The following is a 22,822-nucleotide window of genomic DNA, read 5'->3' on the forward strand; positions in this document are numbered from 1 at the left end:
CCAAACCTATGTTCAGTGACCTAGATGAGCATTTTGGAGAGGAACTCAATCATTCTACTCTGGTCTGATTACAAAGGCCAACTGTTGGCTGTTCTCCTGGTTTGGTGTGCAATTTGTTTTCTTAATCACTATTAGAACTGGTAGACTGACCTATTAGGCTGAATAGGTATTCAGCATGCCTAAACAATAATGAGTTCCATATCAGAGTAGACGTGGAAGATTATTAAAAACAAAAAAAAACTTTACTTGTCCAGGGAAAATCAACTGAGTACACAGCTATTTTCCAGCAACACTGCTTCACAGTGATACAGTTCCACATATTCACACTCGGAGCTACCTTACACACCAGTAGTTAACCAGTGTCAGCCACTGAGCAGCTTGGGTTCCTTCCTCAAGGACACATCAGCAGTAGTTGCTGAGGGAGGGGAAAGTTGCTCCTTCACTTTTCCCACCCACATTTTCTCAGATTTGAACTGGTGACCTTCTGGGCATAAGCCTGCTTCCCCAACCTCTAGACTACCTACATCAAAAATCTTATTGCCAAGGCCATTCATGATAATTTATTACTCCACTCCTGTCAGTCACCAGATAGTCTAATCTGATTAATTACTAATTAATCAGTAATTACAGCTTCCATCTTCCAATAAAGTTGTATCACTCAATACATTTGTCTAGGTGTACTCAACATGGCTAGAATGTCGGTCTTGCCTGCCATCACATTGCCTGATGGTGAATACTGCTGTGTACAGTATATGTTGGGTCAGTTACTTACAACTTTCTTCAGAACCCAATATCAGATGCGTATCAGGTTTAAAATGCATACATATCTAATACTGGAAACATCCGATTCAATCTGCTAGGACAAAAAATATATCTGTCACATATAGTCAAAATCAGATTTTATGTGCATGTGTAATCCAACTTTATAAAAGTCTGGTCAAACCACACCTGCTGTCTGTATAGACTCGTCAGCAATTTGAGATTAAGTTTCCACAGTTCCTTTATTATGTAATGCTTCATTTTCCTGCACCAAATAAGGCTTTATTAAAAACGAATTATATGACTTGTTTGTTATTGTGATGGATTACTTGACTTGGCTACCAGTGCCCCTTGGTTGATGGGGGATGTTAACAATGCTAACAAGCCATTGTATGGAAAGTGAAGCACAAAAATATTTTTTTATTCCCACAATCTGACAAGGGTCTGATTAAGAAAATAAGATTAAAATTCAAAATGTCAAGCTACTCCTTTAAAAGAAATTAGGCAATTCTTATTTGAATTCTGTACATCAGTACAGTACATCTATCCAAAGTGTATGTAAAGGCAAACAGTGGAGTGCAGGGTGAGGTGAACTTGGGAAGTTTGACACCGCCTTAGTTCCTGATAACGAGCAGATTGGTACATTTGATACGAACCAAATCCTTAGACTGAAAGCAACTACAGGCCCTTGTCTTAAAACAATAAGACACGTTTCTAAGTACATCTTATGAACAAGAAACTAAACATTTTTATTTCAACAGCATGTATCATTTCGATTCTGAACAACCACAATAAAATGTGTGTACATACAAAATGATTATTCACTACTTTAATACTGTAGACCAAAGGCTGTTGTAAAGTCATTATGTACAAAGTTGAACTCCTTTTGGTGGTGATGGCTCTGGCAGTTATCCTCTGGTCACTGATCACTTTTATCTTGTTAGAGACTCTTTCAACTGTTCGTACATCCTCTGATCCTATAGAGGGGACAGTGGGCACAGACAATTAGTGTAGAATCAAATCATGCTTGTTCTAGTTAAATCCAGCCCCAGGATCCATTATTCACCGACCAGGTAATTTCCCACAACAAACATCGCTAACTTATTGTGGCAGGTGAGGAACGGCAGAACTAACACAGTCCATCTATGAACATTGACAGCTAATATTTATCGCTCACATTTATCATTATGGACAAATAATTATTTTAAAGTTAACAGCTAATTTCTTGCTATTGCCAATCTGACTGTGTAGGAATTCCAAGGACACCAGCCTAATGTTTAATGTTGCCATGTTTACAGTGGGACAAGAAAGGCTGGTTTTCCTGGCAACTTGATAGGGTGAGCTGACAGACAGTAAAGCACAATGGTCTCTTCACAGTGAGAAGTAGTGTCCTGGGCCTTAAAGGAATAGTTCACACAAAAATTGAAATTCAGTCATTATCTACTCACCCCTATGCCGGTAGAAAAATCGGGTAAAGTTTGTTAGTCCATAAAACAGTCCCGGAGATCCCCGGAAGAAGTACATTGCAGCGTTCTCCAAAACAACTGAAGTTGCTGGTGACCTGTCTTTCAGGAGTTCAAAAAATAACAGAAAATAACAAAAGCTGTTGTTTTCAAAATATGTCACGTTTGTGTGCACCCACCCCGGCCTCGATAGGTAAGACTAGCTCGAATTACCAGAAACAAGACTTCCGGCTGGCCTTCAAAATAAAAGCGCAATATTGTAGTTCATACAACCAAATTCAATAAGTGAGCACCCATATTAATGTTTGATGTCCACTTTAGTGTATGTTCTGTATGTATTCTGCACAGTGTAATGCATGCAGCATTTAAGTAAAAAATGGCACCTTTTATGGCATCTTTCATTATTATTATGACATCAAACATATGGATGCTCACTTATTGAATTTGACGATGTAATTGGTTTAAAACAGTATTTATACCCAATTTAAAATATCACGCTTTTCAGGGTTCCCACACCTTCTTAAACATCAAATTCAAGGACTTTTCAAGGACTTTCCAGGCCCAATTCCCTCAAATTCAAGGACCCAACACGGCATAGTTTGAGACATGGATCAAGGGTAATTACTGTTACAACATTGAGAATTTTTATAATGAGAACTAGCAGGCTTTACAGAAGCTCACAGACAATTAAAAAGAGAGAGGCTTGAATGTGTGAACACTTCTCAACTGTGCTGTGTTACAGTGATGGCAGACTATGTGGTCTCTTGGCCTTCTCTAACACAAATATATAAATTCAAGCACTTTCAATGACCCATGTCTATTTATGTCTATTTTCAAGAACTTTCAAGGCCTTGATTTTTTTTCTCAAATTCACAAACTTTCAAGGATTTCAAGAACCCGTGGGGACCTTAGCTTTTATTTTGAAGGCTAAACGGCCAAAACGGAAGTCTTGTTTGTGCTAGTCTTACCTATTGCAACCGAGGTGCGCACAAACGTGACGTAAAACAACAGCTGGAGTGGTGATTTCAGCTAAATAATGGTGTAAATGTCGGTCTTTTCAAGACACTGTTATTTTTTGAAGTGAAGTCTGAAAACAGGTCACCAGTAACTTCAGTTGTTTTGGAGAAAGATGCGATGTACTTCTTCCGGGGATCTTCGGGACTGTTGTATGGACTAACAAACTTTACCTGATTTTCTACTGACATGGGGGTGAGTAGATAATGACTGAATTTTCATTTTTGGGTGAACTATTCCTTTAATAATCAGCTGCAACATCACACATCTACACAGGAGTGCTGTTCCTGGGGAATAATAATGTGCAAATAAATAAAGCCACTACTGATATACTGGATGCGGTTTGTTTCTTCCAATACATTTCAAATCTATATATTTGGTAAGGGAATGTCCGATATGGATTTTGTTACAGATGCCAATATATTTTGTACTCAGGCTGCCAATAGCCAATTTTAAAGGTCCCGTATTCTACACTTTCCAGTGTTTTATGTCTTGAGGTCCATTAAAAGCTGTTTGTGTGGTGTCGTGTACCAAAAACACACTCAATCCATTTTTACACGTTCATTTTCCAGCATCTCTGTGAACCTTGCCAAGAACAGGCTGTTTCTGTTGCTGTGCCTTTAAGGTTCATTAATATTAACGACCCCTCTGGCTAACCGTTTCAAGAGTGAAACGTGAGACACCACAGACCATGGCAGCTGCAAACAGCGAGAGGCAGGGAAAACTCTGATAATAAACAATGAAAAACACTTTGTTAGTCTACTATTTCTTACAAAGATGATAATGACCGTACCTTTGTGACGCCACAAAGTTACGGTAGTCCAAACGGCTTGTTTAGAAGCTCTGCTTTCTAATATGGATTGTGTGGATTTAGTTGGCGACGTTTTGATACTTTCACAATATCCCCTTTCACACATGAAACCCGTAAAAGTGGCAGATTGAGTTTGCTGGTAATGATAGCAGTTTGTGTTGTTCACACAAGACATGCCGTTCCACCTTTTTAACATAATGCTGCCATTCACACAGCACCAGCAATACCGTTATATTCCACTGTTGTCATTACGTTTAACCGCCGGAGTCTCTGCAGTTTAAAACACAGCGGGTTAATCTCTCCGTCCGCCCAGACTCCGAGGATCTCTCTTATTTCACCGTCTGTCCAATTCCACATTTTCCTCAAAAAAGGTAAAGCTCCAGCCTTTTGTATGGTGGTTTGTATTCCTCTCCTACAGTCCTAACATAAAATGTTGTAAAACACGGATCGCTGTTCAATTCAGTAATAAACTTTATTTCATTATTTCATGCATTTTGCCAGAAAAAAAAACAGACTAGTTAATAATAATATAATAATAATAGCCTGTTGATTGATCACACACGATAGGTCTAATTATGATCCGATATGTGCGATACACGTGTTGGAGCTTTCTCAGCTCTGAGGAATAGGAAGGTGAAATTATTCCAGACAGGATGATGGATTAATAAAATGGTCAATGTTCTGGCATCGTTCACACATACAGTGGATACAGAACATTACTAGTAATGTTACAACGTCTTGAGCTGGGAAATGAGCAGAACTGATATACTGGCATTTCCACACCGGCTGCTGTTCACACATGACGGCATGCCGTCACATTTATGGAACAGGCTGCATGTGTCAAAGGGTCTAATGTTTAGATAGCACATCCAACTCCTTTATAATCAAAGAGGCAAGGGAAAACCTGTTTTACATGATATGGGACCTTTAATACTGATATTTCTGTTTACCACAATGACAAGTGAAGAGTAGGTAGCAAGTTTACTAGTTGAAAACGTTTACTCGCTCGCTTTATCGATTCGCCTTTTCTCAGGCCGACTTTGACAACACGATTTAGGAAAGAGGTGAAAACGTCAACACAGCTGGCCCATGTGTGTGGCTATTTGTTTATATCATTATGTCTCACGGAAATCTCCACGTAGCACACGTTAGTTTCAGGATTGGTTACAGGGTCTGAAATCGCTTATTGCAGGTTTAAAATCTTTGTCAAAGACAAATCATTTCAAATTTGAACGTCAGGCAAACGGTTTAAGAGTTATTGGCATTTGTCTGCTGTGGTGCCCTTTATGGGCCAAATTTCCTGAAATTTTCAAGCCAAAGCATAGTCACCTGTTGATGAGGTGGGTCAAGTTTCATGGGTATTGGACTTTGCATTCACAAGTTATGTTCATTTGCTAAATAGGTGCATAGATAGTTTGGCTGCCTATGGCAGTTTGGAACTTTTTGCCATGTGAGTCCAGAGATGCTGCATGACAAATTGGGGGATGACTGGATCAATGGTTTAGGACGTGTTGGCAAAAACAGCTTTTTCAGAAAATTGCGGTCTGCCATGTGCACTTGATTTGGCTTGATCCAAGGAATCTATGGAAAAAAATGTAATGTTTGTTGCCCGAGTAGTGGTTGAGATTTCAAACCTATCTGCCAAGTTGGGTTGCTGTGGGTCATACGGTCTCCAGATACTTTTAACAGAGATGATGAAGAAGAATCCAAACAAAAACAATTGTGTTCCAATTGTCCAATCCTAACAAAAATTGTAATTCTTCAGTTTGAAGTATTTTTTGCATGGAGAAAAAAGAATCATTGTACCATTTGTTCATTATCTTACCTTTTTGGACACAGAAGGCCGTACTTTCTTAAAGGCATCCTCAAAGTTTTGTTTGCTAACCCTGATGTCAGCTACAGGACCAGTGGAGAATGAGTGACCTGTATGTAGCCAATGAACAGAACAATCTCAACTGATGATAAGACTGAGGCCTGCTTGTCCAACTTTTTCTTCCCTGTTGTAGTTTAGAGTTCACACTTGGAAATGCCAAATAGTAGTCTAGTAGAATAGTAGAAGTAGGAAGCAAGTTACCTGAATAAGATGGGGAATGTTGGGACATCAGATAGGCCCTCAGGGCATTAACAGATGCTTCCCTTACTAAAGCAGACAGGTCAGCTCCACTGTATAAACAAGAAAAAAAAAAAAAATTAGACATAATTTTGATCCGATTTTTTTTCCTGTTGTGTATGAAGCGTTTGAGCCAGTGTTTTTTTTCTTTTTCTTAATGATTAAGTCTTAAAAAAAGAACAGTTTTTGCACTACAAACAAAGCCAAAGTTAACACTGACATAAGGTTGGAGGGATGGCACAGGAAACAAATAAAATTACCACCACTGCTACAAAATAACATTAGGGGAAACAGCAATATGAATATATGTAATATAGTATGAGAGGACAGCAGGTGTCTCCAGCTGAGACTTACGTGAAGCAGTCACAGCGCTCGTCGTGGGCAATCTCTTCAAGGCTTACACCCTGCTCCAGACGAGGTATGGTGCCCCCCTACAACATATGAACTTTTAAGTATCTGTCGTACTATAACACTAGTCAATACTGGGAGCAGGGGTTCTGTGCCAGCTCAGAGAAAAAGCTTTTAGCTCTAAGTACATGATATCCCCTCCATTCCATTTACAACATTCTTCTTAATTACAACAGGGGTAGTTGAACTTCTTCAGTTTGGATGCAAGAGTGTATTTGAGGACCCTTGGTTACCCTGGTTTAACCATTACCTTGGTGATGGTGAGCAAGATGGCATGGCGGTCTGCTGAAGGTGGCAGGCCCACATACAGGGTTTTATCCAGACGGCCAGGCCTCAGTATCGCAGGGTCTATGATATCTGGGAAGAGACAAGAAGGTGGCAATGGTTTATCGTTTATAAAAACAAAACAAAATGTGTTTGGGGATGAGAAAGGAGAGAAACTGGAGCACACTGATCAACTTGCAGCCTTTATTGCAGCCTAGTCAAGCTCTAGTTTAGCTTACCTGGTCTGTTGGTGGCAGCCATGATGAAGACTTGCCGGCGGGTCTCCAGGCCATCCATCTCCGTCAGCAGCTGGTTAACCACCCGCACACTGGCACCTGACTGAAGACACAGAGACCATGTTAGTATAAAGATATGATCAGGACACCACAAAAACAGCATATAATGGTGGAAATTAAATACCAGTACATGTAGTACCTCATGATCAAATCAAAAGTGTTGTATTCTGGGCTTGAAAAACAATATTAGAAGATTAAAAGTGTGAACATGATTATCTTCTCATGACCTCTGCGCCATTGTATTTGTCATAGTCATACAATCCTCTTGCTTACCTCATTGCCTGACCGACGTGGGCACAAGGCGTCAATCTCATCAAAAAAAATGACGCAAGGAGCCGAGTTGCGTCCCCTCTGGAATACCTGCCTCACAGCCCGCTCACTCTCTCCCACATACTGGTGAATGGTAGAAACACATAAGTTCAACCAGGAACTTCCTACACCATCCTTGTGTATGAAGCTTAAGTTATGGTGAAGAAGGGCAGCAGGACCGACAGCTTATTGGTCCAAGTGTTTAATGTATTTATACAGCACAGGAATATGAAAGGCACAATACAACTTGGCATAAAATAATGAGGAACAGATTTATAAAACTTATAGACTAAGGAATGTTTTCAGAACATGTGCGATAGGCTGCAGGAGCCTCATTTATAAAACTATGCGTAGATTCCACACTAAAAAGTTATGTATGGACAAAAGAGGAAAATTATGTATGGACAAAAATAAGCTGTGTGTATGCATACCGGCACGCAATTTCCCCTGTGTCAATCCCCAAAATCTTGAAATACGCAGTACGCAGTGCACACGCCTCATACTCTGCCCCCTTAACTCCCACAATTAACCATAGATGGTTAATGAAATGCCCTTAAAGGAATAGTTCACCCAAAAATGAAAATTCAGTCATTATCTACTCACCCCCATGCCAGTAGAAAATCGGGTAAAGTTTGTTAGTCCATACAACAGTCCCGGAGATCCCTGGAGTTGCAATGTACTTCGGAGATCTCCAGGACTGTTGTATCTAACAAACTTTACCTGATTTTCTACTGGCATGGAGGTGAGTAGATAATGACTGAATTTTCATTTTTGGGTGAACTATTCCTTCAATGAATATTGATGTGCATGTAAATGTGCTTGTAATTCCATTCTCTGTGGGTGAAAATGGCAAAGCTGGAGCAAAACGGAATAGAGAAATTTCCGTCACTCAAATTTGCCTATAATTTGAAGTGACGTTTGAAGTGTGGCGTTTGAGGCTCCTCATGCATAGTATCCCCTTCACCTCCATAGGATGATGGATGAGAGACGTTTTGTCTACACATTTCTGACAGTATGGAGCTTAGCCTATATAGGCATGTGAATTATCTTCACAAATTGTTTCCGCATTGAGGATAAACCTGTGTATCCTCCGGCCATGCCTCATTGGAGGACAGAGGCGAGGAGATATGAAGGATCCTTCATGCATCTTCTAACCATCCTTAATGATGGCAGCTGTCATCGGATGTTGAGTCAGCGAGGAGTCGAGGCCGCGAGGATGGAGGATAAGACGCATTTTGGCCAAATGGAATGTACCCCTTGACATTGTCAAGGAGGTTTTTAGACGTTTTTATGACACACAATATTATTATTAGAGGGCTTTCTGTGGAGTAGGACTAGAAATTAACTGAGTGTAAAGATATTTTTGTTTTATTTCACTACTTTGCCATTGTAGTCAAAATTTCCCACCGTCTCCAAAATGTGAGCATGCACAGGTCTAAGTTTCTGTAGTGGTATGCACAGTCTCACAAGTTTGCTTTTATAAATCCAACAATCTGTGTGAAGAGTGGCACATGCAGTTTTCATGCCAGTTTAGTGTGCACACAAGGTTTTATAAGTGAGGCCCTGGGTCTTTACATCCACTGAGAGTGATTCTGTTTAGTTTTCAATAAAACATGATAGACATCTGAGCGTTCTAGTTTCAGGAGAAGAACAAGCCAAATTTGCTTCTCAAAGATGTACATATGGACATACAGAGGTGGCACACCTCTAACCCTAACCCTGCTCAAAATAAACAATTTACTGGTGGGAAATCAAAGTAGAAGGACTTGGGATAGGATAATAAGGTGGCCCGTTTGTTGCATTTTATTCACCATTTTCACTTCACTATTGGAATAAATCAGTGTGCGGCAGTACTGTGGTCCAACTGAACAGCAGTGTCCAGGCAACCTCCACTACAACAAGATGAACAAGTTCCTAAACATGAGCACAACTGCATGGAGCTCAGTGACTCACCATGTTGAGCAGCTCTGGACCCTTGACAGAGATGAAGTTCAGGCCTGACTCATTGGCCACTGCCTGCCATGACATACAACACAGTGCAAAACTGTCACTGAGCAGCTACATGTTCTCTCTCGTTCTTTTTCTTTCTCTTCTCGTTGACAGCTACTTGACACCTGGCTGTGTTACAGTTTAAAATTATCATATTGTGAAAGAATGGCCATATATCATATAGACATATGAAATCAGAGTAGATATTAGGCAGATATACATTTGACGATAAGTGTCCAAATCACACATTGCTAGTTAAGGACTGGTTTTATTGTAAAACTATGACATGGTAAACTGATATATATTACATAAATTAACACATCAGACTAGAGTTGTTAAAAACAAACAATCATGATACTGGCATTCAGGTAACAACTGCACATTTGTGAGGTAGGGGTACCTTTGCCAGCAGCGTCTTCCCACAGCCTGGAGGTCCAGCCAGCAGCACTCCTGATGGAGCACTGAGCCCCAGGGAACTGAACTGCTCTGGAGAACGCACTGGGGCCTGAAAAACACAAACACAAACACACACACACACACACAGATCTTATTCTGCTCTGCAGTACAATGACAGTATTCATTCTTTGAGTCAGCAGAGTGTGACCTGCGATGAACCAGTCCAAATGTGGGCCAGCTCAGAGCAGGGCATGGGCCACCACTCCACTTGAAAGCATCAAGTCCCTTTATCTTAACATAATGTGGTATTGACAACGGTATGTGGTAGGAAAATAACAGCTGCCCAGTTAAATGAGGCATAACAACAAATTAACGTCCTATCCTGTATTGACTCTGCTAAAATGTACAACACTTGAAAAGGTGGTCAAGTAGGTGATATGAGTTTTGTACCCCATAGGTGTAGAATCAGGCAGCTAACAGTCTGGGGTAGCACAACTGTGTTACGTGCCAATAGGAATAAACAATCTACCCGTCTTCTGATTTAATATATTGCTGCTGTAAAGGGTAACTACTATCTTGACTTTAGGACAATGTCTGACTACAGTGTTTATTAAACTATGAGTAGGGACCATAAAATGCTTTTAGTTGGAATCTGTATGACCAAAGTTCAAGTACACTTTAATGGGCCTAGTGCCCAGGGTGAGGCTAGATTTTAATTTGGATCATGGACTTAAAGTGTTCAGAAGCTTGATGCTACCAATATGGCCATGGTCAGCTCCTCTCGGATGTCCTGCAGAGCTCCCACATCCTCCCAGGTGACATCAGGTGTGGTGGCGAAGCCCTCCCGCTTGGCTGAGGGCTGGACGCTGGCCAGGGAGGCCTGAAAGTCGGACATAAGGATGGACAGACCAGCCAGCTCTTCCTCCGACAGTGATTCAGTGTTCTTAAGCAGCTGCAACAGGCGCCACAGCTCCCCCTGCTGGACAGAGCAGAGACCTGATCAGGACAACACAAGATAGCAGGGTAGCAATCCTAATACATATGTTTGCAAATGCCTGCCACCCAGGTATTTCCAGGTGGCACTTAAGAGAGGCTTCATACACTGTGAAAGTCAAAACAGGAAGACAAGCCTGGGGTAACATCTTAAAACACAACCAAGTGGCTTTATCCAGTTACATGACGGTCTAGATGAAATCACAAGCATGTTTAAGGGCTGGTTTCGCGGACAGGGATTAAGCCTAGTCCTAGACTGAACACAAAATTCAATGGAGATATCTATTGAAAAAGTCCTTAGTCTATGACTAGGCTTAATCTCTGTCCGCAAAACCAGCCCTGAGTGTTTTAAAATGATTAAGTGATAGAGGAAGCATTAAATCCACCTTCCCTCACTGTACTTACTAGCTGCAACACCCGCTTTATATCAGCATGCATCTCTATACATAAACAAAAACTCATTGTTTAAAACAAAGCATGACCACTACTCGTGATTTATCATCATAATCATCTTATTTGAATGTAATCTCACATGTCTGGCTCCTTTGCTAATGTTATTGTTTTCTCAGTAGAGATGAAGGCAGCTGATAAACAAACAAAGCTTACAGCATACTGCTTATACATGTGCTCTATGTATTGATGAACTCCCAATGCATAAGAAATTGTTTTATACCCTTCCTGAGATCTATGCCATATCACAGTTGTGTTTGTTGCTTGCTTTTGTCCTGTCTACAAAAGTACAGAAGAATAGAAATGACCCTCTGCCCTGCTACATCTCTCTGTGCTGTCAGTTTCACCTGTATCTTTACATCATTAAATTACTAGCCTTTGACATTGTCACATTATCTACTCTGTTTTACTGCTCAGCAGCTCCTCTGGTCCAGACTGTCCCTGCTCCTCCTCAGGACGAGTCCTTTTCCTTCTTTGAAAATATTTTTCAAAATTAAGAGTTAAAAAGGTAATATTAACGTAACACTGACTAGCAGCTAGACAGCGTGCTAATCTCGGAAACCCTGCTGTATTCCGAGTAACGTTAACTGTTATTTTCGGGAATTCAGCTGGCTGTCTTCTTGGCATGGGAGGAAAAAAAAAATCCCCTCACGCCCGCGTGTGCAATGGGAGGCGCATAGACGGGTCCGGGGGGGGGGGGGGAGAGAGACTTGGATAAACGCAATGTCAATATGGTGCCTACGTTGATAGTCTCATTTAATTTGCCCATTTACATTCCAGCTAATAACATGCAATGCTGTCATAGGATACTATTTGAAATTTCGTCATTAGTAGTAATGAAGAGAGTATATAAAACCATCTGTAGACACCATATAATAAAATAAAAACACCTACAAAAAGGAGATCTAACCACCCTTTAAGCCTGGTCACCACACCACACATACCCTTAAAAACCCACAAATCCCCAAAAAACAGGGGGAAGGACTCCAACTATCCTAACAAACCTACATCAGACGACATGACACTGAGAAAGTTGGCAAACATATCCACCATGCCAGCACTTCCAAAAACAACCAGTTACTAATAACAGAACCCCACTGCTACCACGTCCGCAAACTAACGCTCAATGCATTAATCATAATGAGTGTGATTCAGTGCAGCTTATACCATCGAAAAAGTTCTAGTCGTCCCATCCTACAATAGTGCAATAGTCCAAACTTCAGTAGACAAAGCTAAAGGAGACAAGTGGTACAGATCCAGTCCACAAATCCGATCTCCTCAGCCTCCTGCAGGGCCTCAAAGATATGATGTTCAGAGCCAGGATAAGCTTGAATTTGGCCGGGTAGATAAGGAATGCTCTGTAGCCCGTTTTCAGAGACTTGCTCACTTGCTCAATTTCAATCTTCTCCCTAGCCAAGCATGGGAACCGTACTGGCAGGGAAGAAGAGATGTAGGATAAGGAGCTGGATGTTTCAACTCCCTCAGGTATGTTGTAGACGCAGAAATTGTCTCTTCGACTCCGGTCTTTGAGCTCACCTAACTTAACTTAAATTTAGTGAGTTGTCATGTTTTGTAATGTGCAATGTTCATAATGCACGGCGCAAAGTGCCACAGTTATTGAAGAATGTGATTAACGGTTTCAAATGGCTCTGAAATACACACAATATTTTTTCGGACAACGTTTTAACCTTATAGATTAAATTGTGCTCAATTTTGACTGTTTTCTGAGTGTTTTCTTACTTTTAGACTAGTCGACTAGTCTAAATTTAAATTTTCGTTTAATCGATGGGGAAATTAGTCGTTAGGAACATCCCTAGTTCGTGCAACCAGTTAGTTCTGCTGGAATGGTGTCGAGTCTACTCTGGAGATTCGGAAATTGTGTTTCAATGAACAAGCGTTTTTCCATCTCTGATTCAATCATGGTGAATAGCAACTCGTCCACACTTTCCATAGGGGTTTCATGGTTCTGCTCGTTTTGAGTATTTGGATGGCCTCGGATGGACTTCGATCGTGAAGTCATCTTGAATCAGTATGCTCTGAGATTCATTGCAGTAAAATTCCAGTTTACACCAAACTCGCATGTGTAACCAACAGTATTTGTAAACAGTAACTTCATACTTTTTAATTGGAAATTTATAGCACTGCTCAATACTCAGAAAGTTAACATGAGTGCAGTGCAGAGACTTAATTGCATATGATCAACAGTTGGATTCCACTGGACCCATCGCTCTCACTGTAGATTAGGACAAGTACCACAACCACAAGTCAACCTCTGTCAACCTGTTACAACACTGCTTATGCATCCTTGGCGACATGGACAACCTTGATCTTTCACCTCACCTTCGCAAATCACTCTGAATCCTTGTTCTAGCAAAACGCATACTAACAAAAAACACACTACATACAGCATAGAACAAACCACAATGCCAGTATCAAACTCATCATCCCCCATTTTGTATATTCTGACTCCTTTTTCCATCTATTTCTTAGCATATGTATATCCGTCTGCATGTACGCAATATGTACATACAAACAGAAATGCAAATGTAAGTTTATTTGCATAATTAAAAAACATTTTTCCCAAATGACTAGTAAAATTGCTATGACTGAACCGAAGGTCATCCCATAGTAATAGTTTTGCACTGGTAAATTTTTTGACCTTTACAACCTATTAATCTACCTTACCTCCAGGGTATGCCGCCCTGAATCTCCCTGAGGTAACCGTTTGAGCTCCATCATCTCCTCGCTCTCTGTGTTGACTGAGGGGTGGCCATCGATGGGTCCTACATCGCAGCTCTCCTCTCTAACCTGTCCCTGTGGCAGAGGAGCCTTGTCCTGAGGCCCACTTGTTGACAGGTCCATTGAGGGGCATTGGCTTTGGCTCTGCAACTGTCCATGCATTTCTAGTAGAACCCTGTTTACTGCACTCATGGCAGCTTCGCGGCACAGTGCCATAAGATCTGCGCCCACATAGCCTGGGGTGAGCCGGGCCAACTGCTGGTAGTCAAAGTCCTCGGGCAGCTTCAGCTTCCGACATAGGGTCTTCAAGATCCTGTAAGAGTAGATAATGGTATGTTTCATGTTAAGTGTTAATATAGTAACAGTGTCAATACAATCAGTATCTGCAGTCACTCAAAGAAATTTTAAATCAATATCTACCCACGTAAACAAACCTCTTTTTAAAAATACATATAATGCATATTGCTGGTGTTTTTATGTCAAGATCTGTTGGCCAATTTGAGAATGGAAAAATAATTTCAAATGCGTTTTGGGTTTCTGTTGATAGGACTCTCCTTTTGATTACATTTGAACTATGATTGGGTCTTTAATTCCATTACAAAATCATTCTAAGAGTAACTTTGGTTCAAAGGATGAATGGTTAAAAAATACAGAAAGAGCAGAGGGCAAAAAAAAAAAAATTTGTATTGAATGCATCACTTTGTGATAGGTGAAAAACTGAAAACATCTGATTTGACAAATAAGGCTATCTATTTAGGTAGACTTTACTGGTCTAACTGGCAAATTTGTAGAGCACTCTCAAAATAAATATAATAAATATAGCAGCAAGCGGCAATTGGCAGGACCTAAGCACAACATGCTAATTTGTTCAAAGATGAGAAACCTAAAACATTATGATTAGTTATGAGTGAATGGCTTGAAAAGCTGATGCATTTTAGAGATTGTCGGTGGTCTTAATGTCCGAGAATATCTTTTGCTATCATGGAATCCACTTGAACAAAGGAGGCAAAAGCTTTACAATTAAATTTAACTCATTTTGTCAAATTGGTAGCCTGCAATATAATTCGCCGCTAACTCTTTTGCAACTATCTACTGCAAACATAGGGAGAACATACAAACTCCACACAGGAAAGACTGGGGCAGAGATTCTAATGCTGTGAGGGGACATACAGTGGCATCCAGTAGAGTTTACATTCTCTGAAGCTCATGTTCTGGGATATTTCTCACCATGAATTCAGTGACATTTGGTAATCTTTATAATTTGGGGATGAAGTGTCCTATAAATAAATATATTTGCAGACCTCCTCAGCTCGTCTCTCTTCGATCTGCTCCATTGTCTTCGCTATCGGCAGGCATCAACACAAAATCAATACAAAGCGGGCCAATCACTGTTTTTGCGTCCCTGCGTCGCCCTACATGTAGTCAAATTTTTGGAGTGGTGCAAGTAACCTCCGGCGGCAGCCTCTGTGGGCTAGAGACACTTTTAGCCTATTTACGACTAGGAAGTACGAGCTTACCTGGAGCACGTGGAGGCAGCCAGACTACCAGATCGCTGTAGGGCGACCACAGCTCCATGAGTGCGGTAAATCTTGGAGATAATGACTTAAATATTGGACTTTTGGACCCAGAGTGCAATCGTTTGGATTCGGAAGACTTGGATTATGGTGCAGAAGCTGCACTTTTAAGGCCCATTTACATCTAGACAATAACTATAAAGATCGCTATAACAAGTTTTAAATCATTCTAAGTAAATAGAATGTCAGTGTTGACACTACAACTATAAAAACATCCAAAACGACAACTACAACTATTTTGTTGGTTCCATCTCAGAGCGATTTTTTTGGATGTAGAGACAACGATGTTACAACCTGGCTCAAGGAAGTAACAGTGAGGGGAGACGTACGCCAAAGTAAAAATTAAAACAACGATTTATTAACTAAAACTAAGGGAAAATAACTAGACAACACAAACTACATCAAACCAAAAGAACAGAACAAAAGGTGTGCATAAGTGAGGAGGGAGAGAGCAACTGATGGTCAGATGGCTTTTTAAGCCCAAGGAGTACACCGGGCCCAGGTGCACTCAATCAGCCTTGACGACCCCACCCACCAGGCTCCTGCAAGACAGAGCCAGGAGAGTGGTCGTCACAACGATAAAACATTTTCAACCAATCAAAATAACGTTCTACAAAGGAAGGGGTGGGAGAATTCGGTAGTTCACTGCAGTGATGGCATTGCTTGCTGAGGAACTGATTACAGAAGTCCAGAGGAACCCAGCGCTATTTGACAAAGACCATCGCCTCTAAAATTGTTGAAAAGAAACGTGACATACCGGTCGGGATCGGAAGAGTTCTTGGGATTAGCGGTAAGGCGTGTTTACTGACTTGGATATACTCGCTAACTAGAGTATTTGCTAGTTATCTTGCTAACTAACAAAATAGCATTATGTCTTGGCCAACCTGATCTGCTGAGGGCAAATGTGTTATTATCCTATCTTTTTAATGGCTATGACCGGAAGGTAACAAGTAGCCTATTGAAAACCTATTTAGCCACAGTGACATTACAGGTGTTTCTCTCAACATGGAGACTAGCCTCTTTGATCCACAGTAGATGTGGTGTTCAGAGTCACCTACTGGTAAAGAAAATGAACAGCTTCACTTGGTGACTACCACTAGCTCTTATATAAACAAAGCACAATAATCTCATGAAAGCGCTGTAAAAGAGCATTAGTGATTCTGCCAGATCAGCTATGTCGTTATTTATTTTCGAGAACGAGTAAAATAAAAGTACATCAGTAAAGTAATCATGCTCCATTTTTTCTCTGATATTCGGCACCGATGATATCGTCGCAGTGTGAATGCGTGAGCAACACAGTATAGTTTGTAGTTATCTTTACAGTTGTCGCTGTAGATGTGAATGCGCCTTTATGGTCATTTTTGGAGCTCTAAACTATATGCCTATGTTATGTGGACATATTGTTGTTATGTGGTCATCGGGGTGAGTAGGCTAATGACAGAATTTTTTTTTCTTCTTTTTTTCCCCCATCACTGTATAGGTAATTTAGAAAACGCGAAGATGTTCAACAATCAGGACCTTTATCAATGTTTATGTTCGATCTAACAGAATGGAATAAAACAAAATTACTATTCCAAGACCGGCCACACACACACACACACACACACACACACACACACACACACACACACAGGGAAATAAAAAATCGTCTGGGTATCGGCCAATATGGCTGGCACAATATCAGCAATCGGTATCGGCTCCAAAAATCCAGATCAGTGCATCCCTACTAATAATCTTGATTAATAATTGTGATCACAATATTTGGCCAAATAATTGAAATTATTATTTTTGCCAAAATCATGTGGCCCTAACCTGAGACGAGCCGCTTCATCAGGGATGCCCAGGCAGATCTCTCTGTCAAAGCGTCCAGCTCGGCGGAGTGCTGGGTCCAAGGAATCTGGCCTGTTGGTGGCACCAATGACCAGAACTTGGGCTGTCACTGCCAGGCTGTTCATGTCTAGGGAGAAGCAAGGAACAATGGACAAAATGTAATTTTATTTAACAAATAAAATAAATGTTGTTCCTCCAGTGAAGGTGCACTCACATTATGTAACTTTCCTGTAATGATTTGTTGAGTGACAGTGTTTGGAACTACACAACCAGGGGCGTATCCCTACCATCCATGCAGGTGAGTAGCTGGGCAACAATCCTCCTCTCCATGTCTTTAGAGGCAACCTCTCTCTTAGGGGTGATGGCATCAATCTCATCTATGAACAGGATGCATGGGGCACTGGTCTGCAAGGTAATGAACAGTTGAGCCACAGTTCACCAATAAAGTCAATGTTGACTAGAGTGACCTTATTTCCTTGTTTATTGGCATGGAACTTTGCAGGCATTTTCCACCATCAGCTCCCAGTGACGTACTAGCTTTGCAAAATTTCCCCCCCAATTGCTGCAAGAATAGCGTGTGTTGGCAGTGGCACACATGGCATATATACAAACACAGCAGGGTTTTGATTCCAGTCTACAATGCAATCTTAAAATTGCTTAGGTGGGCTGGTCTACCTATGTGCTAAAAAAACAAAAAGTACAGATACAGTCCTGTGGCACCTACCTAGGTGTGTAGCATCAACTGTGGCTGTAGTTTAGATTACTACACTACTGCATTAATCAGGATAACCACATCATTCACCTAATGTTTTGTCAAGAAGAACAGATTCACTCAAATATATTGCTACACTCTGGTAAGTTTGCTGTGGTTCTGTATCATCACATAGTAGCCTATTTGCCAAAATGTTTCATTAGCATTCCACACCTGTTCCACATATCTGCTTTGCTAGCTCAATCTAGTTGTAACTAAAACATTCACAAGCAAAATACTTTTTTCCTCACATAGACTACGCACTGCTGTGACAAAGCTTACACACATAACTAGACTGACACCGTGCGAGTGAGCATCACTCAATACGAGGTTAGAGAGCGCCATTTGGTGTTACCGCTGACAACTCGACAATAGTCAGGCTCTCTAGTAACAAACAAACTGCATCATTTCCAAACTGGTGATCGGCCAATCACACTATTAAACTACTTAGTCAAAGACATGCACCAACGTATGGAAATGATTGTGGGTGCTCATCTGAAAGGACATATAAAACAGCATATAGCTTGTATTCTCCCTGACACGCTAAACTACCATTACAATAGTAAAAAGATCCCCCCCCCCCCACCACAATGAACTTGTAAAAATAGGGCCTACATATCCTGACAGTCTTTGTGCTGATCTTGATTTCAGATCATAGTTTTTCATCAAAGTGAGGTGGTCCAATTTTTTGAGGCAAAATCCAGGACATTTTCAGCTGGTCTAAGTAAGGCTTCGGTTTGTCGTCTTGTATTGTTTACATTAGTAGTTAAAGCCATGCATCATACTGGAATGTGATTGGTTTATGTTATGGTGGTTGGTAACACAACCAATCTCATCCAAGTTCTAAACAGATATCAGGCTACTCAACAATAATCCTGATTACATCAGTGAAGTATTTATTTCGGTTATCCAGAGAGAATTGCGAAATTGGGATATATACATATATTTTTTGATAAAAATAACTTGTTTCCTCTCCCGCCACTTTCAAATTTAATCAAAACAATTACAGCCATGACTGTGCTCACATCATGTTGCTCATCACCATATGCAGCCATATGCCTATATATTGCAATAAAAAAAAATGGCATGCCTCAGGCTCTACTATTGGGAATCCAACTCGTCTCCAGGATGTCACCGTCCGTCTCCGGTATTCCTGATGATTTGCACTGTAGAAACTTGGAAGCTGTGCAGAATAGCCAACCAGTTTTGTGTGCACAAAAACACAGAAGTTTGCGTACCTATTTTGCAAGAGGTTGAGCAAGATTTAATCAAGGTACCCACATCGGTTGAGGTGTGTGTAATTGCACAGCGCTTTGAAAATGTGCATCGGCATCCCTCAAATTAGGGTTAGGGATATTCAAGCAAAATTCCAGTAAGGTTGTGAGAAAATTCATAACTGTTAAATGTTCACATATCTACACTTCTTTACTCAAGTACTGCAAATCAATTTGATAGTCATCAGACACTTAACCCCTATAACCAGTGCACTGACTGACTGACTGATTGACCTGAATTTGGCTCCTGATGCCTTGGACAAATTATGTGCAGTTGTCTCACTAGTCATAATTTTTGTGCTGAAAATGACCTATCATGTTCCTTTGTGGTTTTTATATGTAATGATTATGCACTGCAAGTTAGGCTGTATTGAGCCACTGTTGATAATTAATGACAACAGGTGTCTCGAACAGATCTGCCATGCTCTCTTTCTTGACTGCTTCAAAGGTTTTTCGCTCCACTCCTCCCTGCTCATCATTGAACTGTCCAGCTGTATGAAAAGGAATGCACCCAATCAGCTGGCTTACATTGGCCATCAGACACAGCAAATGCAGCGTTAATGTCTGTATTCATGAGGAACAAGGCTTGAAATTAACGCTAGCCACCAACCAAATGCTGGTAGCTTTTGACAGTGGCTGTCCATTTTACTAGCTACTTGGACAGGTAAATAACTTGTGTTCGGTTAAGACTTGGATGGAACTGACATAAGCCAAGAATGCTAAGGTTAAGAGTGGGAAAACAACAGTTTTCTTTTTTTTTTTTACACACACACACACACACACACACACACACACACACACACACACACACACACACACACACACACACACACACACACTGACCACAGCGTGGTTGAATAGCTCTCTGAGCCTCTGTTCGGACTCCCCAGACACCCCAGACACCAGCTCTGGAGCAGAGACCTTCAACATGGGCAGCTCCAGCTCCTGAAAGAGACAATGAAATCACTTCATTCCCCAAGTACACCAAATACACAGAGGTTTGTCTTGATTGTATCAGTGCAGACAGGGTGAGTTCCACAAAAGTGGAACATCATAAACGGTGTATATTTCTAGGACGGCAAGACATCACAACTCTTAATGCAAAGAGCCAAAGTGACTTGACAAAATCTGTCCGTAAGACCCGATATGTTGTGCTTATACCCAAAGTACACAACTCTAAATCACAAGCTCACTTATAAGAACAACATTCCAATGTGTATTATTAGGTATGTGGTTCACAATCAACATGTATTTTCAATCATGTTTCGTCACTTCCAATAACAATAACGCTGTGGTTTCCTACTCACCCCAGCCACGGCCTGAGCCAGCAGGGTCTTGCCACAGCCAGGAGGTCCGTGTAGGAGGAAGCCTCTGGGAGGAACCACTCCAAGCTGCTGGTACACCTCTGGGTGGCGCATATGGATCAGCAGCTTACACACCTCCTGCAAGGGTGTCCAATATGTTTAAGAGCCAATAATAGTACGTAGGAATTATAATAGAGACAGATAATGCAATAGACAATACACTGCTAAATTAAAGGCTTGTTTACAGCCCGTTCCTTAGCCATGAATACAATTAATTAATATTAATTAAAAAAAAGGTTTTGGTACCAAATAATAACACAAATAATAATACGTGTAGTAAGGAGTAAAGCGCTAACCGTCAACGTCGCTTCACTGCCTCCCACATCTTCAAACTTCAATGTGGAATACTGCAGTTCAGTTGACTTTGTTTTTGCTGAGAAATAATGCAGACAGATAAAACTGACTGAAACAACTGAATGTCACATGGTAGGGTGAGCAGGTAGTGCTTGCAAGCTCAATAAAGATTGCATTCCTCTGTGGTATGCTAGAATAATGCCCAGTATGACATCTATATATATGACATGTTTTATAACAGTGGTTCCTAAACTGGGGGTCGGGGACTCCCCAGGGGGTCGCATGATAAGTCACGAAATGACTTATGGGATAGGATAAAACATTTCTACTACACGCATACTATACTATACATTTACTATATATTTATTATGTCTATTTATTCAGATTATTCTCTAATTTTTTGCTGTTTTCCTTGTAAAATACTGAACAATTTTCAGCCTCTAGGCCTCCTCTGATAATCAAATCAAACAACCTGAAAAGGAAAAATCATTCTTTGGTTGAATACTCTGCATATGCACGGCTGTGACAGAAATTGCGAGAAGGCATCACTTCGTTTTAAAAGGGTCACGACCCAAAAAGTTGAGAACCAGTTTTACAGTGTAGTACACCTTAAGAGTAGACAAATGAGTGGACAGAGCTTTACCTTTCTTGTTCAGGGTACTAGACTCAGTGTCTCCATTGGAACTCTTGTTCTCTGTCCTCTTCTTCGGCTTTTTCCGAGTTTTCTCAGGATCAAGCATTGAAATGTCTTTCTGTTGGTGACAACAACAAAACAGACATTATTACTGTGCAAGTACTTGATAAAAATCTCCTGATTACATAATGTACAACTCAACTGCTTTGATCCTTGCTGCAAACGCTCTTGCCTCAGCAACTTAATACAGCCCAAGTCTGTTTATACGGAAGCTAGCCAAACAGTACACATAAAAATGACCATCCATTCCTTTAATTTAAATAGTCACACCCATTCTATTAATTAAAGTTCTGTAGTTTAATTATTTGAATTATGCAAAGTTCGGTTTTCAGTTGTTTCGATTTACTGAAATTTGTACTTTGCAGAAGACAGATATTAGAACACATCTAGGTCAGAATATGTGGTACTTATGACTACAATGACCATAATTCCCTGTATGGCACAGCTGGGCATGCTGCTATGTGCCACTGACACAGTACAGCACTGAATACGAGAGGAGGTTTCCTAGATTAAGTGATGATGACGACGACCAGTAAACAATGATATATCAGAGGAGTAATAGTTTGTATATTGTGGGGTATACTCTATCAATTCAGAAAAATGTATTGACCAGTTGAAAGGCAACTGTCACTATGCCGGCTAGCCTCATCACTTGAATTATGCAACAAAAGCACAGGTTGTTTTTTATACTGAAACACCATTTTATTTTTATTCATCATGTGTTGGTTACTGTGATTATTTCAAGTTCAAAGTTTTACTTATATTAGCACTGTTTGGAATTAAAACATTTCCAGCATTGATTGTTATGTTTCTTAAGATTTATGAGTTAGCGCTACCTATCTAGAGTCCAATCTTGCCACACGTCTCTTTTCATATGTTAGGGTGCCGTTTCAGTGTGGTTATTAGGTGCTCTTTAAGGTGTACTTGGCTTGTGCTCCAACTTTGTCTTTGGTTGTTTTGTTGTGTTAATAGTGCTTTATTGTCTTCTTATAAAGTAAAATGGAATTTCAACTTTGTCAACCTTTATGTTGTTTTTGACG

The 22,822-nt window shown here is 40.6% G+C and overlaps 1 protein-coding gene across 4 annotated transcripts in view; it reads right to left on the minus strand.

Annotated features, from left to right (window-relative positions):
- Window positions 1-960: 960 nt before the first annotated feature.
- nvl (nuclear VCP like) overlaps window positions 961-22,822 on the minus strand; it is a 31,937-nt gene continuing 10,075 nt past the window's right edge. For 2 of the 4 annotated variants that reach the window (XM_078288711.1, XM_078288709.1), the window contains exons 8-25: window positions 21,732-21,840; window positions 21,091-21,167; window positions 20,738-20,872; window positions 20,274-20,375; window positions 19,247-19,339; window positions 17,693-17,810; window positions 17,388-17,532; window positions 13,948-14,314; window positions 10,577-10,798; window positions 9,824-9,928; window positions 9,388-9,450; window positions 7,399-7,518; window positions 7,069-7,168; window positions 6,816-6,922; window positions 6,512-6,588; window positions 6,122-6,210; window positions 5,873-5,970; window positions 961-1,736 (exon numbers count right to left, since the gene is read on the minus strand). In XM_078288711.1, coding sequence (XP_078144837.1) covers window positions 1,692-1,736; window positions 5,873-5,970; window positions 6,122-6,210; window positions 6,512-6,588; window positions 6,816-6,922; window positions 7,069-7,168; window positions 7,399-7,518; window positions 9,388-9,450; window positions 9,824-9,928; window positions 10,577-10,798; window positions 13,948-14,314; window positions 17,388-17,532; window positions 17,693-17,810; window positions 19,247-19,339; window positions 20,274-20,375; window positions 20,738-20,872; window positions 21,091-21,167; window positions 21,732-21,840 — 2,172 coding nt within the window. In that variant the 3' untranslated portion in view covers window positions 961-1,691. The remainder of the gene's footprint in view (window positions 1,737-5,872; window positions 5,971-6,121; window positions 6,211-6,511; window positions 6,589-6,815; window positions 6,923-7,068; window positions 7,169-7,398; window positions 7,519-9,387; window positions 9,451-9,823; window positions 9,929-10,576; window positions 10,799-13,947; window positions 14,315-17,387; window positions 17,533-17,692; window positions 17,811-19,246; window positions 19,340-20,273; window positions 20,376-20,737; window positions 20,873-21,090; window positions 21,168-21,731; window positions 21,841-22,822) is intronic. The other 2 variants (XM_078288710.1, XM_078288712.1) reach the window with 2 other exon arrangements.

This window comes from Centroberyx gerrardi, chromosome 15 (assembly GCF_048128805.1).
Source record: "Centroberyx gerrardi isolate f3 chromosome 15, fCenGer3.hap1.cur.20231027, whole genome shotgun sequence".
NCBI lineage: Eukaryota > Metazoa > Chordata > Actinopteri > Beryciformes > Berycidae > Centroberyx > Centroberyx gerrardi.